The sequence below is a fragment of the Ambystoma mexicanum genome, chromosome 8 (assembly GCF_040938575.1).
Source record: "Ambystoma mexicanum isolate Mex_15411 chromosome 8, UKY_AmexF1_1, whole genome shotgun sequence".
NCBI classification, from domain to species: Eukaryota; Metazoa; Chordata; class Amphibia; order Caudata; family Ambystomatidae; genus Ambystoma; species Ambystoma mexicanum.
In genome coordinates, this window is record NC_090929.1 from 1,481,724,036 (window position 1) to 1,481,743,745 (window position 19,710).

The 19,710-nt window shown below is 45.7% G+C and overlaps 1 protein-coding gene across 1 annotated transcript in view; it reads left to right on the forward strand.

The window, feature by feature from the left end:
• Positions 1-1,430: 1,430 nt before the first annotated feature.
• Positions 1,431-19,710, forward strand: part of LOC138473127 (proton channel OTOP2-like) — a 211,043-nt gene continuing 192,763 nt past the window's right edge. The window contains exons 1-2 of the mRNA XM_069611655.1: positions 1,431-1,692; positions 18,645-19,072. Of these exons, the coding sequence (XP_069467756.1) occupies positions 18,649-19,072 (424 nt within the window). The 5' untranslated portion in view covers positions 1,431-1,692; positions 18,645-18,648. The remainder of the gene's footprint in view (positions 1,693-18,644; positions 19,073-19,710) is intronic.

A 19,710-nucleotide genomic window follows, 5' to 3' on the forward strand; every position in this document is an offset into this window, starting at 1 on the left:
CCTGTAAAGGAGCTCCGTATGAACATTAGTAAGCCAAGTGTGATTGGGCTAGCTCTTAGAAAAGCTATTTCATAGCCTGGAGGGTGTTGTGGTGGTGGGAGCGCAGTAAGCCTAGACTCTGGGAAGCTTGAGAAAGTACTGTCATGTAGCATTCTTCATGTTGGTGCCTTCTACCTCGTGCCAGCATAGCATGCTGTGATTCCCTGCATGGGCAATGGAAGCATGCAGGGAGAGGAACTGGGGGGTTGCAAGCTGTTCCTCTAGGGCAGTGGTATGCAGATGATTTTATACCGAGCCCCCTTTGAGTAAACATATTGTTTCTGGACCCCCCTCCCCACCTAGGGGTTGTTCCCCTCTACGGGGCCCAAAGAATGTCCAGGGGGTCACAGGCCCTTTAGAATATGAACAATTGTCTATTGGTTATATTTTCTATTAAAAGCAGTCACCTTAATCCCTTTTTAAAGAGTCTGCCCCCCTGTCCATCTTGCTGTCCCCGCTAGGGGGGCCAGCCCCCAAGTTTGAAGACCACTGCTCTGAAGTCCTTGGGAACAGCCAGGAATAGGTGGGTGGTCTTTGAATGGCAATTGCTGTTAAATGGGCAGATACACAGTCAAAGAACACGGCTCTGTGTGCTCTCCATGAAGGCTTCTCCCATATGACGCCAGTCCCATACCAATAGATTAGCCACACCAGGAGGTGTCAAAACACCATCTATGAACGAAAATAAATGAAAGACCGACCAGAAATAGAGAGATTGGACACCAAAGCCTCACAATGCAATGCTTTGGTTGGTAACAGAAGTAATTTAGGAGGGTGAGAGTATCTGCTTTGAAGTCATGGTCCAAGGTCAATGTTTTAGTTTTGCTGCTATATATGAACCATCGAGCATCTTCAGAGTGTGTTATGTTATGAAAAGGTTAGCAAGCTTCATTACTTCATGTTTAGGTCATAGCTTACCTTGAAATGAGCTCTGGGGTTTCCTGATGAGATAATATGTGAATTTACAACAATATATCACAGATTCTACAGATACAATGCCCCAAGTCTCGAGACCTGTTACAAAGAGTTATTGGTTGTATCCCATTTGTGGCTGGTTTATGTGTAATACTGCATCTGAACACGGAATATGTACATCCCCATTGAGCGGCAACTGAATGTTTGCTGGATGTGTAGGACCTACATATTGCAATCAAATGCCTAAGAAGGATGGCCACCTATGAAGTAATCTGTCATTGCAGAGCAGTGACTCCTGAATTTGCATGGTCAGGGCTCAACAAGAATAATACATATTCCTAGACACTGACTGTACAGATCTGATTTGCTCTCCCAGGCGTCTCTGTTGGCCACGCATTGTGTTTCTTTTTGGAAATTGGGTCCTGCTAGCTCACAGTTCAACCAAGCATGAAACATGATTTAAGGGTGCATGCAAGCAGTAAATGTCATGCATTGTACTGGAGCTCTGGGCAGTGCTCTCTCTCTCTCTATGCAAACCTAGAAGCCACGAGAGAGTCGAACGCTTTGCGCCTGGTCTCCTCCGCGTTTGCCTAATTCTGCTTTAATGAGGATTGCGCTGCCAGTGTGGTGCCTGTCGACATCCCCACAGCCACTCGGACCCTGACCAAGAGAGAGAGGGAGCCGAGTGCAGCAGCAAGAGCCGTTCCTTTGCATTTCCAGATCAGGGAATACGACCATGTAAGTGGCCCTTTCTTATTAACGATGATTAGATCTCAAATCTACTCGATTGATAGCAAGTTTTATATTTCTCTGTAAACTGCATGGAATAGACCTTCCTGAAGGAATTGAACCCCTGCTCCATATGCAGTGTTGATCCACTGTTACAGGAAAGTGGACACACATTAATGGTTCTGACCATTGGAACACCTGAAATCTGTGTCCTTTTTTCCATAAAGTCATACATATGAGACTTTAAGCGTGCTTTAACTCTGCTACTAAGGATCTAAGCCAGTCATGGCATTTCTCTGACCTGCATGTAGGCTAGCTGCAGCTACAGGAACTGCGCAACACTAGTATTCAATGAAGCTATATAGAAAACGGCGGCCCTTCATCACTGCCAGCAGATTCACCTGGCTCGGCCATGTGTCAACTGACAGCGATGGCCTACTCACAGTACATCTTTACCCTTATTTTCCAGCAAAGGACGTTCTTCTGTGTGTGTCCAATGTTTTCAAAAATGCTGCTCTGACAACTTTCTTTAGGAAGGTCCAATTATAATTTCACCTCTAATAATGAGGATTGCCAGTGTCATGTACTCTTGCCATCCTACCGAACTTGCCTGATATTTAGTTCTATTGTGGCCATCCGCTAGGGCTAGTCTAATCCCCCATGAAAAAGCAAAATCCAGCTGGAGTTTCAACATGATAAATAAATATGATAATAATCTCCTTTCAAATGAACCAAACATAATTGTTTCTCATAAACATTCATTGTGGATAGCCTGCAAACATGAACAGGGATTAAGATGTGCAGGGCTAGCAAGCCCAGCTTTACCCTAAACAGCACAAGCGATTCCCTGCCCTGCTCCAAAATCCAGTTTGCGGTCAGCCACTTAGGAGCCCCACAATAGCCAGGACAGAAGGTGGATCGGGGTGATCTACCCCTCTGGTGATTTTGACACAGTCCATCATCCTACGCTTCCCAACTTTCTGGAAGTTGAGGTGAACCCATCCCCAGCTTCCTTATTTGGTTTGCATCTTTTCTCTCTGATAGTGGGTAGACGCTTTGGGAAATAGTCTGACATTAGAATGGACACTCCTGTCTTAGCAGAAGGCTGCAGTACTTCCCATTGCACGTGGAGAGCCACTCTCTACTATTCATGTCAAGGGCTCTTGCAAGGAATTATTCCACCATTGACACACTGGCTCTTTGGTCCCTGCTACCTTGCAGTGAAGTTGTATTTGCTCATTGTACTGCCTCCAACCTGTTACCCTGTCTGTCTCACCACTCACGCCACCTAAATGAACTGTGTAGAATGGCCTGGCTGTAACTCCGGCCTTGCCCATGGCTCAGTGCCAAGATTTGATTTCCTCACTGTGTGCACCATGCACATCTCTCACCCAGAAAACAACAAGCCAGCATTGTCTGCATGAGGTCTTATACAATAAGCCTTGCCTCGGGACATCCCTTGGATGCAGGCTTTATCCCAGCCCAGCTGCATTAGGGAAAGATGGTTAGAACGGAACCGTGCTACGGTTCAAAAAATATCAAGGGTAAAAAAAAGAGTGTTTTTAATTTTTCCATTAATTTTCCCATAGGCAAAATGTCCAATGTGTGCTCAAACACACAGCCCAAATTGATGGACGAATTTGAGCCAAATAAGAAACGAGCTGGGCACAATTTGCTCGAAGGAAATCCTCTGTTGGTTTGGCGTAAATCCATCCAGTAGTATTTGTTTCATTTGGCGTAGAGCGGGGTCTCCCTGTACTCAAAATGTTAGTTATAGCTCCCATGATGAATTGCTGGTGCCAAGGTTTTTCATTTCTGAAAAATCCACTTTTACACGATTTGAAAATCGAGTTCTCGAATCGATTATGGAAAGTGCCCTAAAATGATATAAGGGGAGTAAGTAGGGCAGTTTTGAGGCCAGGGAGCTTGAGAATCTGCATGAACAGCAAAGAAAAAAGAGTAAATAATTCATAACTATAATATATTGAGATGTGGCAATCACTGTGATTGCAAGTTAGGAGAAGAGGAGTGTTTTAAATTGAGGTAGGAAGCAACCTGATTTTTTATATAAAATATGACAGGGATTCCTTCCTTAATTAACTTACAATATGTGGAAGGGGAGTATTAGGGTCTATTAGTGTTTTGCGTGTGTTAAATGTGTTAAATAAGTGTATATTTGCTTAATTAGATTTAAGAAAAGTTTGCAATGAAAGTCTGTGAGAAGCTGATACTTGTTTACTTTAGCCTTTGTTTTGATTGGGCAAGATTTTCATGTGACTTAACAATGACGACCTCAATTCACTCCTGACGTCAATAGGAAAGAAATCTATATTATCGCACCTCCCTCTTCTTCATCACAGTATATAATTAGTAAACCTACCTCAACCCCTGTATCCCTCTTTCTCCTCCCCTTACTGAATAGTAAGCTTACCGACATACCCCCACCTAACTCTTCCTCATCATAGTACTCCACTAACTCAACATCACTCTCCTTTGTCACAGTACCCCACTAGCATTACAGCACTCTTCCTTGTCACAGTACACCATTACCACCAACTCACTCTTCCTTGTCACAGTGCCCCACTACCCCCACCTCACTCTTTCTCATCAGTCCCCCATGCCCAGCACCTCACTATTCCTGTTCACAGCCCCTAACTTCCACTACAGCACTCTTTCTCATCAAAGTACCCCACTACCACTAGTGGGGGACTGTGACAAGGAAGTCTTAAGTTGTGTATTTGGGGACTGTGACAAGGAGGAGTGAGGTGTGGTAGTTGGGAATTGTGAGGAGGAAGAGTGCGGTGGGGTATTTGGGGACTGTGGCGAGAAAGCGTGAGTTAGTGGTAGTAGGGTACTGTGATGAGGAAGAGTGATGTGGTGGTAGAGGGGTACCGCTATGAGGAAGAGTGAGGTGCTGGTAGTGGGGTGCTGTTACAAGGAAGAGTGGGATGTGATAGTGAGGGACTGTGATGAGGAAGAGTGAGGTGGTGGTAGTGAGGGACTGTATCTAGAAAAAGTGAGTTGGTGGTAATGGGGTACTGTCGTGAGGAAGAGTGTGTTGGTGGTAGTAGAGTACTGTGATGAGAAAGAGTGATTTAGGGTAGTGGGGTACTGTGATGAGGAAGAGGGACATGGTGGTAATGGGGTACTGTGATGAGGAAGAGTGAGATGGTGGTAGAGGGGGAATGGGACGAGGAATAGTGAGATCCCTAGGAAGAACCCTTTGGCTCGAAACACGTGTTGGCTGTTCACGATTCTAAATGTGTATTTTATTTTTATTTTGGTTTTGCTTAATAAGACTCTATCCACATAAAAACAGAAAAATTAACAAAAAATCCACGTAATATCTGTTCATTACCAACCCAGAATTGACTTGTTGCAATTGGGATGTGCGCTTAAGGAACATAGGACATTGTAAATATAATGTTTGGGGAACTACAGAACGTTGGTCTTGCACATAGCAATCTACAATTTCATATTTAATTACTTATTTTTTGTAATGCTTCAAAGACTGCTGATGTCATCAGTGGACGAAGAAGGTGGCTATCTCACTCTGCCTCATGTTAAATTGATTTGAGACAAGTTAATGGGAAGACATTTGACAAAGAGTTTACTTTTCTGGGTGATATAACAGCTTTGAAAAGTTGTACATTTCTCTCAAACTAAAATACAGGGGAACTTGTCAAGTGTAGTCTAATGGAAAGCAAGTATTGCCAGTGCAAGGGGATTTGATTTTAGTATAGGAAAAGTGGTGTCTGTGTTTTTATGACTAATAAGTATTGGTACATTTTGCAAGCTATGCTGTAATGTCATTTTGTATTACATGTTCTTCTTTCTGTCAATATATGACAAAGCATTACAGGGGCCATAGTTTCAATATTGTATAAAACAATATTTTGTAATAGGCAAAATTGCATTGTATCCATGTTAAATGTTTGTAGTTGTTTTGATCAGCATGATATGTAATATAATGTGCATTATGATATTAAAAGTTTGCATGAGTTATTTAAAAAAAACAGTTTAAAGAAATACACAGTAAAAGTCGCAAACAAAAAAGAAATAAGTGTATTTCCTTCATCTGTGTGCACTGAGCTCTCCTCCCATTGCTAAGTGCTGTAATAATATATGTTATTCTTACCATAAGTGATGACACTCAATGATTTGACCTTGGAAGTATGAAGGGCTTAGTCGCCCCCAGTGGAAAAGAAACGCTCACATATAGGATATATACACATTTGTGTAATAGGATCTCAACACGCTTAGCTATCCCAAAGTCAAACAATGTTTTTGATTTTAAAGTGCTCTCGTTTACAGGAATGTCTAATGATCTTCTGTATCTTGGCATTAAGACCCCCCCAAAGGAATATCCAGTCAGGTGTCAACAAAGCCATTATTCAGCACACAACTCTGTTGCAAAAGTGCCACCTACTTACTGATACAGAATGCCATCTGATGAGGGTGGGATAGTGTGAACCTTTTTTATTTTAGTAATACAATGATGCAGATAATTATGTTCTGAATGGGAGGGCTGCTAACCAGACTCTCCCCTTTGATAATGCTCCATGCCAAAGTTATACTACACTCATGTTCCTTTTCTGAGACAGTTTCGTGACATTGCTAGTGCTTGATGTTCAGTCTCATATGCATTCTTGACAGCTCTGGAGCACAACGTTCCAAGAGGTAGAGGAGGTGTTTTAATCATCTGCACCTCTGATTCAAAACATAATAATTGTGTACCCTAGTCAGCACGATGGCTTGTGACACTGTTAATCAAAGCGATGCCTAGTTGTAAGATGGTGGCTACTAGGTTCACACAACTATCCAGCCACAGCATTTGGATGTCATATTAGTGTCAGCTCATTGAGCAGTGCTACAGTCATAACAGGGCTTATGTGTAGTAGTTATTTCCTTGGGTGTCTCCACAACAACCATGTGGGACCCTGTCCAGGCAGCTACTAATTTTGATCCCCCTGAGGAAGACCAACACCTTTCTCCCAGGGAACAAGAACAATCCCCGGGAGGATCCCTGGGAACCGGTGCTTCAAAGGCCATCCAGCCATAATAAAGCCACTCTCACGCCCGGGTGCTGATCGCTGGAGTCCTTTTGAAGTGGGCAGAGACGAGCAGGTGGTGGTGTTAGATTAGCCATGGAAGAGAGTTAGGCCAGGAAAAGTGGTCCACCATGTTGGAATCTGCTAGGGCTCCTGCCCCCTCCAGACTTAGTGAAAGCACTGGATATGATGTCATAAGGCAAATAATACTTAGTATAGCAGCATGGATTGGATCATTGACAATATCCTGGATTTGAAACCATCCACTGTAGCATTTTGCCATTATAGGGAAGTAACTCCTTCTCTTAGTTGATTCATCTTTGGACACAAAGAAGAAGAAAAGGATTCACTGGAACTCTGTTGGGAATACAGTGTATTCTAAAGTCCTCTGTCCTCGCGGTGAAGACAGAAAGCTCTAAGGTAGCGAGTATGTCTACTCTCAATCCATCCCCAGGGCGAATTTGGGGTGGCCAGCTGGCTGGACAAGGCCTAATGCAACTGGCACACTGGTTTTCAGGACCCTGCATACTGGAGGTACCAGTGTACTCTACTACCCTCCTGGCTGGGAAGTGCAGAAATAAAGGATTCACCTGGCCTCTGGGGATATTGGGCTTGGAGCCCCTAGCACCCAGAAGTAAAGGGGCAGCTCTGGATTCAGTTTCCGAGCTTCGATCGGTTTTTCGAGCCCTCTCGACTGCTTTAAGCTGCTCTTTGAATCGCTGCAAGCAATGAGCTGCTTTTGCAACTTGCCTCTTTCTGATCTGTTGTCGAGCCGCAGAGCTGCTGACTTCACCCATTGCTTGTCTGTGCTCTAGCACCTTTGATCCGATCACCACCTAAACACTGCAACTCACCATTGGGCCTCATCGAGCCGATGCAACTGATTTGAAACACAGACTCGAGCCATTGCTTGCCTGCGATTCACCTGAAAAAAGCCAATCATTGCTACTGCAGAGACAACAACATTGGACCGATTCCAGATGCTCAAATCATTTGCCTGCACCAATCTCTTCACCCAGTGTGCCCTTTTATTCCCAAATCTGCATCCTCTTCACTTTGTTTGCAGGGGTTGGACTTTATTAAAGTTCCTATTTTTCTTGAACCTTGATTGGGTATTCTTTTTCATACCTCCGTACTATTGTTGTTTGTGTTGCAACTGTACCAGCTCACACTCCTCTTGAAGATTATAGTCTACCCTCGGTTGCTTGCGTTACCAAAAGCGGTATACCTTTCGTGCTGAGCCTGTTTGACCTTAAAGATTGGATCACTGCTGGTTTAGTATTAGTGTGGCCCTGAGTTTAGCCACTACTCATTCCTGTACTCCTGCAGAGCAGTAGTTATTTCATCACAGCCACCCCTTTATAAAGTGCTGATACATTAATTGTACAGCAGCAACAACCCATTGTGATACGCAAAAACACTCCCTGAGCCATTTTCATTACAATTATTTTTATTTATTTGAATTTGTGTAGCGCACAGCGGCCCTGAGGCATTGTGGCACTGTTACAGAAAGGTTTTGTTTGGTACATACATGAGTGAGGTATTGTGGTGCTGTTACAGAAGGTTATGGTTGGTACATGCATGAATGAGTCAGGGGACAAGACAGAAAAGGCAAAGGATACATTACATACATAACGTACACAAAGAGAGGATCAGTTTCCTCTGGCAGTGCTAAAAATATTTTGTTACATTGCATTACACACATAAAGAAAGGATCAGTTTCCTGTGACAGTGCCAAACATAATTCAAGTGCATGGTGAGAGCATGGTTAGTTGAACAGTTTGGTTGTTAGCAGTTTGTGGAAAACAGTGTAGGATTCCTCATTTCTGAGTGCAGCAGGGAGTGAATTCGAGTTATTAGGGGCTAGGTGTTGGAAGCTAGAGCCTCCTGCTTTTATCCTTTTGAAGAGTGGGATCTGGATCTGATTATGACTGTGCCTGACTTTCATTGGCAATAACTGATAAGGGTGTTGTAAGTACCTGAACATAGTACGGCAAGGCCTGATATATGATTGCAATGACTGCCAAATGATGTGAGTACCTTGACATATCATAGAAATGCACGGCAGGGGACATTACCAACACATAAAAATGATAACTCTACCACACTTAGCCAGGCGTGGGCAGAATTACATTAAATTGCGCTTTGCCAATTCTGCAAAAGAAAGTATTACGCTTGCTAAAACCACAATTCAGATTTTGTTTGTGAATGTTTTGTTTTATGCTGTTATCGTGGCTGAAACATTACTGAAAAAGTCATCCCTCCAGACCAACACCCAAATAACCCCATCCATTTCTTCAGACCAACACCCATATGCCCCTATCCTTCCCTCCGGACCCACACCCGATGTTTATCACCCCTCCCTCCATTCCGATTCCCAGATGCCCCTATACCTCCTTCCAGACCCACACCCAGATGGCCCACCCGTCCCTCCAGATGCGCACCACCACACTTTACCGTGGAACATGACCATGCGCTTCTGTTTCCACTCTCGCCTGTCCCAACCTGATTCCGGGTGTCCTTCTGTTCCTGGCGGCGTCGCTGCCCTTCACCACCCCTTCTGCTTCTGCTGCCCCCCCCCACCCCTTTATTTTGTTCTTGCTCCCTTGCAAGCCACTCTTCTGACACTGTACTGTATGTGTAGGAAGATGTAGGAACATGTATGTATGTATCTTGATAATCAACGATAGCCAAACTCAGTTAGGGGCTAATGTAACCCAGCCTCCTACCTTAGTAACTAAACTAATCCATGTAAGTTTGTGGGCTAATGTAACCCAGCTGCCCATTTCTATGTACTGTAACTAAGACGTTATCTTGTAACAGCGCCTCGATGCCCCTGGGCTATGTGCGCGCTATATAAATGCAAATAAATAAATAAACTATACTCTTCTGGCTTGCACGGGACTGTCCACTGTGTGCTCTGGGGCAGGGGCAGGTGGATGTGTTTTCGTGGGGAACAGCCTCATGATCACCATCTTTCTTTCTTTCTTTGTTTGCTGTGGTAATGCACTCCGTGAAATGGTAGACGTGAAATAAAAACCCGCTCCACTAAAGGCCATGTTTCCATGAACAAAGTACCAATCCCCTTTCTGCACACCTCTGCAGACCATTTGTGAGGTCTGTGAAGCCTTATTGCCATGAATTCATGGAACAAGGATACTAATGCTGACTGACAATGCCGCTCCAATGTTTTAAGTAAACAAGCAGATGGGCATTTTTGCTGTGGAAGTGTGGTTGCTGTGACAAGGTGTTCAATGAGTCACAGGACAGGTCTAGTACGTTTTCAGATTTTATTATAAAAATGGTGTTATAAAAATAGGCAAGTGGGGCTTGCAGTCTAGGTGAGATCCTGGTAAACGTTTCCATTAACCTTTGAGTGTGCCCACACCTCCCTAGGCCAGTCACCCTACTCCACCGTGTCGTAATACAGTGCCGGTTTACTAGAGGGACGGTACCCCAACTGTATGCTCTATGCCTAAGCAGGGCCAAAAAGGCTGTAACCTTGTCCCTCTGACTCCTTCAGAGACTTCCTAGAAGGGTAATCTGATTATCCTTGTGTGCTTTTCCTTCAGATGATTGTCTCGCAACCTTTTCTTCACTCAGATGTCCCCCTCTTCTACACCCTGCTCCTTCTCTCTCTTCATGCACTGTCTCTTGGCTGTATTGTTCTCTTCCCCTTTTCCCATCTCCACCCGCCAAATCCCTTCTATCCTAACCACTTCCCTCCAAATCTCACCCCCTCCCAACACTACCATGCCTCTGCTCTCCTTCACCCACCTTCCTCTCAATTTCCTCTCCTTTCTATCTCCTAGTCCTAACTGACCTCCTACTCTCCCTCAAAAATTACCTTCCACAACTCTCCCACTTGTACTCATCCTGCTTCCTACTCTCGTTCCACAATCACCTCCGACCACTCTCCCGCGCACTTCCAATTGGTACACATGTATTACCCCCAACAACTTTACACCCTCTCTAGAAACACCCCAAAGTCTTCTGCAAGTCCTGCTCCAGTTTCTACACCCTCTTCTCTGTTCATTTGGCCCTCATACACCTGCTCCCTGGCCTCACCCATACACCTCTCAGTGTCAATTGAGACTGCTGGCTTTTTGAAGTTCTCCCCTTCCTGCCTAGAAGCTTCCCTTTGCTCTCTATGGCTACTCAAGTCAGCTGATTTCCTGGGCCAATCGCTGTTTGAGCTATCCATAGAGGGCTGGGACTTACCCTGGAATAGTAAAAGAGACCCGGCCATGGCAGAGGCTGATATGCATGGGGACAGAGGCAGAAGCACCAATGGACTTGCGTAGCTCTATGCATACTGGGGAGTTGGGGACAGGGATACCCCTGTATCAGGTGACACTCAATCCACAGAACATACCCCAGATGCAATCTTCAGCTCCTCCAATCTGATCTCCATGTACCTCCCCTGTCCACTAATCTGGATGGCCCATGCAGCCATCTTCAGGGTATCAACAGCAAATCCTCTTCCCCACATGACTAACCCTGGACTGTCCTCCCGCTTTCCACTCTAGATCAAGATCATAGTAACTCTGGACCTGGCTGACTCTCTTCTTGCCTCCCTGCCCAACCCTCAAAACACAAAACCACTCCCTGTAACACCGATGGCAGGCCGACCCATCACCCCAGAATAAAGCTGCATCCACCCATCACATCAAAGCCTACAAGGACGAAAAACCGGAAGGCCAATAAATCCCTCTACTGGAACAGAATCTCTAACGCCCATTCACCAGCAGGGAACTCCACAGGACGCTCTCAGAATTCAAGGCTAACCCTGCACTTCCACCTCTCCACACTCCCAAGCACTCTGTGACACCCTCTTGGACCACTTCCACACCATCAGCGTTAAACTAGCAGCGCACCCGCCCCGATCACATGCACCCACTTCCGACCTCAGAGTCCCTCACCCAGCCCACCCTATATTCTCCTCCTTCTCTCCCATTTTACCACCTTAATTCTTGAAGCTACTTGCCAGAAGCTGGCCATCGGGATTGCTTGGAGACCTGTGTCCTCCTGCTCTTCTAAAATACATCCTTTCCTCAACCTGTGCAGGCAGCATCACAAGATCTATCATTAACTCTTCCCTCACATCGGGCACATTCCCAACACCTTTCAAGACATCCAACATCAATCCCCTGCTCAAAAACCTCTCCCTTGACCCCCTCCTACCTGACAACTACAGACCTATCTCTAACAAACGATTCACAGCCAAACTAATTGACCAAACAGCCTACTCCCAACTTTGCCTTTTCACTGAATCCAACCTCCTTCTAGATCCTGCCCAGTCCGGCTTCAGACCCCTATGAGGAACTGAATCATCCCTAGTCTCCATCTGGGATGACCTCAAAAGAACTGCAGACTCGGAAGGCTGTGCCACACTTATCCTCCTTGGCAGCCTTTGGCTCTATCGACCACCAGACCCTCACGGACAGACTCCACTCGCTCTGCATCAGAGACACAGCATTGATATGCGTAGCTTCCTTCCTCAGCAAATGATCGCAAATTTCCCATGTTCCTCCTTTTTCCTCAACCCCAAGCCCGGTCACCAGCAGAGTACCACAGGGCACCACACTACCCCAATCCTCTTTAACCTCTACCTGAGCACCCCCCTGCTCTCATTTGCTCACATGGCCCAACATGCTACAACTACCCAGATGACACCCAGATCATCTTCAAGATCCCTAAGACTTCTTCCATCCCCCTTCCCAACCTCGCCTAACGCATCTCAGAAATCGACCACTGGATAACAGTCAACTACTGTCAGATCATTGAACCTTGATAGGGCAAAGCGCCTGGTGACCAAAGAGGAGCTGTTGAACCCGTAGTGCAGTAGTTTGTTTCTTCCTACCAATGTAACACTCAGGTGTGCATAAAAACAGTCTGAGCATTCAATTGGTTGAAAGATGTTTGAAGAAGGAACAGGAACGCTGGAACCCCAATGACTGCAATTTCCTTCAAGGTGCTTGACGACTGCACAGGACAAGCTGGAACCCCACTGGCTGTCAGTAGGGTAATGTGCATAACATGTCAGGCATGAAATACGACAGTAGGTTGGAACTAATCAGCCTCTAGAATGATACAAGAGCTTACGTAAGACAAGGATTGACAATAGAACGAACAACTAGAAAAAGAACAAGAGGTGAGATGTCTTACTTGTATATCCGTAAGTAGAGATTCAAGCGAAGAAAGCGTGATGTTGTTGGTATAGACAGATCCAAAGGGAAAATCCAAGAAGAATGCAGTCTCACACGTGCTGTGGGATTTCTTGGGTCCAACACAAATTCCTATTCCCGCCGGCACGCGTACGCCTAGGGTCTAATGCGAGTTCCCAAGAGTGCTGTAGGCAGTCTCTAGTCCAGCACCAGTTTCCTATTCCCGCCGGCACGCGTACGCCTAGGGTGTAATGCGAGTTCCCAAGTGTGCTGTAGGCAGTCTCTAGTCCAGCACCAGTTTCCTATTCCCACCGGCACGCGTACGCCTAGGGTGAAAATCCTTCTTCTTCGGGACGCGAATAAACAATCCAAACAACAAGTCTGTGAGTGGTCCAGGTCAAAATCCAAGTAAGCAGGCAAGGTGAAATCAGGAGACGTGAATCTGAGCCAAAAGGAAGTCCGGGTAGTAGCAACAGGTCGAGGCAAAGGTACCGTGGGTAAGACAAGAGCAAATCCAATAAACAGGCAAAAGGTCGAGAAGGAGCAAGAACAAGGATTACGAAAACGCCACTGCTGTGTTCCAAGGAAAACGATCAGAAGCACCGAAGCAACAAAGGGGCGGCCCTAAATTTGCGTGGCCACAACGCGGGAGTCAGGTGAACGGGAAACAGCAGAAACAGGTGACTGCAGACGTACTAGCGGCCAGTGTCGCCATGGCAACCCCCAATGCCTTTGAAACAAGCCTTTAGAGGAACGGAAGCGTGTAGTGTTGTTGTCACGTTTCCTAGCTATTTTGACCCCCGAGAGTCTGTCGGGTAAGCGAGGAAGCCCTGTAGAATCTCGTGTTCTGACAACTACCTCCTCCTCAACCCTGGAAAAAACGAAATCATGATCTGTGAGAAGACGGCGCCCTTGCCCCAACCCACACAGTGGCCATCCTCCCTAGGCCCTCCTCACTCCAACATCCAACTCATTAAAGAACCTGGGATGAACCATGGACGCAAATCTGACACTTTCACAACATATCAACTCTGTTTCTAAATCATGCTATCGGTACATTTGAATTCTCAGACACATCTTTCCCTACCTCTCCTACCCTCACAGAGTCATTGCAATCATGACTATCGTCCTCTCTCGCCTAGACTACGCTAACTCCCTATATCTGGGCACCCCAGCATCTCAACTCAGAAAACTCCAAAGGGTCCAAAACACTGCAACTAGGCTCTTCCTAGCCCTTGTCCCAAGAGTGCACATCACACCCACCCTCCGTGTCCTTCACTGGCTCCCTGTCAGGTATCGGCCCACTTTCAAAGGCATGCGCATCACCCATGTGCTCTGCACAAAACAGGCCTAATACACCTACAATACAAAACCTACAATACAAGCTCACCCCTTACATACCCACTAGAAACCTCAGATCAGGCACTGCTCTCCTCCTAGTAGTCGTCAGTCCCTTCAAATCGACCAGAATAGGGATCCTCCTTCTCTGTCCAAGCACCCTCAATATGGAATGTGATTCCCCTTTGCATTTGCCTTTGCTTAGAGGATCACATTGCCTTCCGGAACCTATCCAGCACCTCGGGTTATTTTAACCCCATGCCAGATAGATTGGAGCAGCAATGCACTGAGCGACGCACACCGCAGGACAGGGTCCGCACCACGTCAAATAATCAAGAAACCATCCAGGACTCACGGGTACGTATCGCACTCCATGTTGATGGAAGATAGCTGTAGCACGGCCACCCACCGGCACGCATCTGCAATTATACGCTACCTGAAGACACATCGCATAACACCTTTGCCATTAGACTACAGCTAGTCCCATGACAAAAATGTCATCTAGCTGGACACATAATCAGTCGTCTGGACTCGCATACTTTCCCAACAACCTTACAGAAGCCATCCACAAGTCAGCTCAACATGGGTTGCTTGCAGAGACTTGGCCACCCCTACCTACCTTTGTATTGCGTAAATGCACTCACACATTCCAAACACCTCTGACAAACCTCCCATACCACAGACTTCGGTGCCCTGAGGGCGTCCACCTACAGCACTTTGAGGCCATACCAATGGGAATAGGCGCTATACAAGTGCCACATTACATTACATCTCCTGAGCAAAATGTTGGTCAAGTTGAGTAAAACCCACATATGTTTCACAATCGCAGTGTCTCCATTTTTGGCCAAAACTCTTCGGGGTGTCCTGCCTGTTAGCTCTGTCAGCAAATCCCCTCCAGTTGATTTCCCTTTACATGTAAAAAAAAAAAAAAAAAAAAAAACGAGCTGAAGTGGGAGGCTTCACTTGAGTTCAACTTTGCTTCCAATAGCTGAGCTCGGCCACCTGATTCCTAAGGCCCTTTAGTCTCTGTTGCCACCTGCGCTTGCTAAAAGCCAACGTAGAGATCATTGAAGCTGCCAGGAAGAGCTCTCCTGAAACCCATTATAGGGGTAAAATTTTTTGCGTTTGCCTTTTGGCAGAGGCTGAAGAAGTCAGTCCTTTACTTTATTATTGTGAGGGCGCTTTATCTTTTCTATCCTATCTGGTAAGTTTTGGTATACACAGAACTTCTTACAGGTGCTTTCTGTTGGTGACAATGCCCAATAAAAACTGTGACAAACTTACTTTTCTATAGCATAATGGCTTTGGTAACCACCTCCTTGCTCTTTTCAGGCAGCTTCTTCTAGATTGGGACCAAATCTTAGTTTTGCCTGTTATGACAGCATTTGAAGTGTTAGCAACCAGTGATATTAAATGAAAAACTGGAAACTGATTTTTCTTGTTGGCTTCTTTTGGCCTGCAGGGTCAGTGAATTACAGGTTTTACCCTGACGTGGGCCTCATTATGAGTATGGGAATAATAAAAGACTGCCTGTTTTACCTCTCTGTCTGATTATGGGTTTGGAAATCTGTAGGCCAGAAAACTGTCTGCTTGTGAGTGGAAGCATTACCGCAACGTAATATGATAGTACTGATGGTGGTATTTCTAGCTGGGGTAATACAGAGACTCCTGAGTGAGGTTCTTGGTGGACTTAGGAATTGGGAGTAAGAAAACCCTAGATTCAGGTCGGAGATGTTTCAGTTACCTCCGATGGTATTGGTACTTTAGTTTGCTGGTATGAGCAATTCTAATGCCGCCAAACTCAAGTTTTTCAAAAAAGAAAGGATGCAATTTAGACCCGCATTTGACGCTTGGCCAAAGTTTTGGCTGCATTATATATTAATCAAAACCACGGCAGTTGCTAGGTCTGGAAAAGATCTGTGGCTACGCTAATGTCAGGACTGTTGGGACTCGGGCGAGCTAGCATTTTGATTGTAGCCACTGAGCTTCTATTTGGGGCTACATCCAAACATACCCAGGGCTATAGACCCCCAGCCCCCTCTAGCGATGACTCTGATCAAAACATTTACATTCTTTCCTTTTTGCAAATTCTTCTTCTGAGGCCAAGAGATGTCTTCACTGTCTACACGTCTGAAAGTCTCTTATTTTAGGATGTATAAGATTTGGCCATGGCACAATTGTCCGCAGCCGAATTGACCATGGCCAATTGGGCCACAAAGCCAATTTTGCAGTGGCCAAACTTAAAACCCCCACCCCATGCACTCCCCCACCCACAACCTACTGACCTTTTCAGCATCCGCTCATCTTCTGACCCTGCGGCGACGGACCTGTCCTTCCTATGGGGTTGGATGCGACGCCTTAGGGACCACTTTTCTTTTTTTTTCTTTTTTTTCTTCCTGTCCCGCGCCTCCAATCCTCGGGAAGCGGGGGATACCCCTGCTACCCCCAAAGGCCATCACTACCAAAGATGGGGAGTGGGGGACACCCCCGCAGCCCCGCTCCCCATGTTTGCTAGTGATTACCCAAATTGATTGTTTCCAAACGATCAAAGGGTACTGGCTGAATTCGGCCAGATTTACCATACGGTCAGTTAGAAACTCTCAATTTGGGTACTACCTTCTTTTATATTTGAATTGGACATATTCCTGCAATAGGTTTTTTTGTCGAATATAGGGTTTGATGGCATGACAAGAAGGCGTCTCTAGCTTCTGTCACCTTCTTAATGGTCTCTTGCATTTTAGAGAATGCTACATGGTAACTCTGATACCACAGGTGATGAGAGCCAACGGCGTCTCTATTGCCTCCTGGAGTTATGTGCCTCCTAATGTCATCTTCTGCGCAGCCTCGTAGGCTTCTCCTCATGCATTCTACCAAGTGAGCTCCAGTTCTGATGCTCAATTGTATCTTCTGAAGAACCTTTTGGCGAAGTAGATCCTCGAGGGGTTCCTTTCTCAAAAGCGGTAACAGAAGTATAGAAAAGCACTAATGGGTGATTAAAGTGGCGTGGGGGAGAACGGTGGTCCACGGCCTGGGTATAGTGCATGTGCTTTGGACTGCCAATCGAACCATCTCATGGTTTGTGACAAGGAACATAGGACGACACTTACAAGATTAACTATAATGAGTATACTGTATTCTTTAAGAGAGATGTTCCACAAACGGTTATTTGTCTTTGTAATTTGATTATTGTTTTAATGGATATTTCTGCCTCCAGCATATTCCCTTTTCCCTGATTTCTCCAGTGTATACATAATGTTTATAATCTTTATCCTCTCACCTTAGGATCTGCGGGTTAAGCAGTGTCCCTTTTTGGTAGCTCTTGGTTAGACTCTCTTTGACCACCTGGCGATGTAGCCATTAGACACAGCACTCCATATGAAGGCTCACCAATGGTGTGCACAGTTGTAATGTAATATCAGTGTTCTGCTCATAACTCCCCATATTTACTGCCAGGGTTTCCTTGCATTCCTCACTTGAGATCTTAGCAAGAAACATCTTAACTGTATTGAAACAATGACATGCTTTTAAAAGGTAATACTAAGCATTACATCCCATTGTTTCTTCACATCCTTCTCCTTCGATATCTATCATGCTATCTCCCTCTCTCTATTTCTCTCTCTGTCTTTCTCTCTTTCTCTCTGTCACACACTCTCTTTTGTCTATCTCTCCTCATTCTCCACCACTCTTTCATTCTTATGCACTTCTCTGCCTCTAAAATAAGAATGGCTCAACTTTCGTTGTTACACTGTATTCCAAACACACTTAGGGCCTCATTACGAGTTTGGAGGTAGCCATGGTGCCTCCAAAATCGTGTCCGGGTCCGTGGTCTGTGAATGAGGAATTACCGGGTCATTCCAACCTTGGAGGACCCGGTAATTCCTCATTCACAAAACCATTCCCCATTCCCATTTGGCTCAATGGGAATGGGGATGGAGCTAATAACGGGCCTGTTAATAATGGACCCGTTATTGGCTCCTTGGTCCCCTCGCGGGACCCGGAAAGGACGTCTGGTTTTACCAGACGTCCTTTCCGGGTCCCGCGAGGGAACCTCGTAATAGGGCAGAATGGGTTTACCGGCACCATTACCGGTGCCGGTAAACCCATTCCGCAAGGGTCGTAATGAGGCCCACTTAGTCAGTCAGTCACTCATACATTCACCCACTGGCTCACTCACACAACATATCTTCCTTTCCACGCTTTTGCTGTTTGCTACTATTTTTCTCTTTTACTCTGCTTGCCCTCTCTCACTCTCTCTTTCTCTCTCTCCCTGTCTCTCTTTCTTGCTGTTATACTCTCTTCGACTGTGTTTAGATATCTATCTCTTAATCTCTTTTAGCCTCTCTCTTTCTGTGCTTCTCTAGCTTAGCTCTTTGTTTCTCTCCCTCTCTTGTCTTATTCTCACCAGATCAATGATCAGCACTCAGAGGAGCGCAATGCTGGTGAGCGCCACCTCGGTTAACTCCAGCCACATTCCTGAAGATAGATCCAACGAGGTCCCCTTTTCGCAAAATTCTCCGCTCTCAAGTGTCCACAGCAGCAGCAGCAACGGCAGCAGCATGGAGGGCACCACAGAAGCATGGCAGGGCTCTCCAGATCCCAGAACGGCCTCACTCTTGTCTCTACTCTACCTCATCCTGCTCACCTTCTCGGGGAGCGCCATCCTGCTGGCCGAGATCCATCACCACAGCCTCCAAAGTCGGAACATCCACGGTTTCCTCATTTTGCTCATGCTGACCTCCTCCGGGTGGATGCTCTGGTTTGGGTGGCGCTCTGCCAAGAATAAGAAGCGTAAAATGCACCAGGATCCTCACGCTGGTGCCAGCTGGTTAAAAGGTATGTGTGTGTGCCTGTCCATGTCAGGTGCAAACTGGATCTGATTTGTTTTTCTCTTTTGTAAGTTTTGTTGTGTTTGATCAAGTCAGTTGATTTGGAAAATGAAGTTGGCAAAAGAGGCAGAATAATGACGATTTCTACAGAGAACTTCATATAAACTGAAAATAGATTTTAATCAGTGGTATTTAAGTGAAAGCAATCCGTAATATATAGCCTCGCAAATAGTGCAGGGTGAGTCCTAAAATTCTGGTAGTACATGGTCACATTCCCAACTGATTCGCATCCCATAAAATACTGTTGAAGTTATTTTCTTCCATTGTGCAAATTGCACGCAGGGGACCTGTTACATTTTTACTTAAGTGCACACATAGCCCATCCATGAAATGTTAGTCAAAGGTATAAGTGCAGCTCCAATCGCCTTCAGGCCTTTGATTTTGCATTTCACAGTACAACATGAGTACATGCTGCCTGCTGTTTACACACAACTGTTGCAAAGTTCCTTGGAACGACCTGGCCCGACTAAAGAATGCTGACCTTTAAAGGGTAGAAAAAGCCCCGCCCCTACAAGCTGCAGCTCAGCTGACTGGAAAGGTTTAGCTTCCCTCTATGCAACAAGGTTGCACATGGTCGTTGACTCA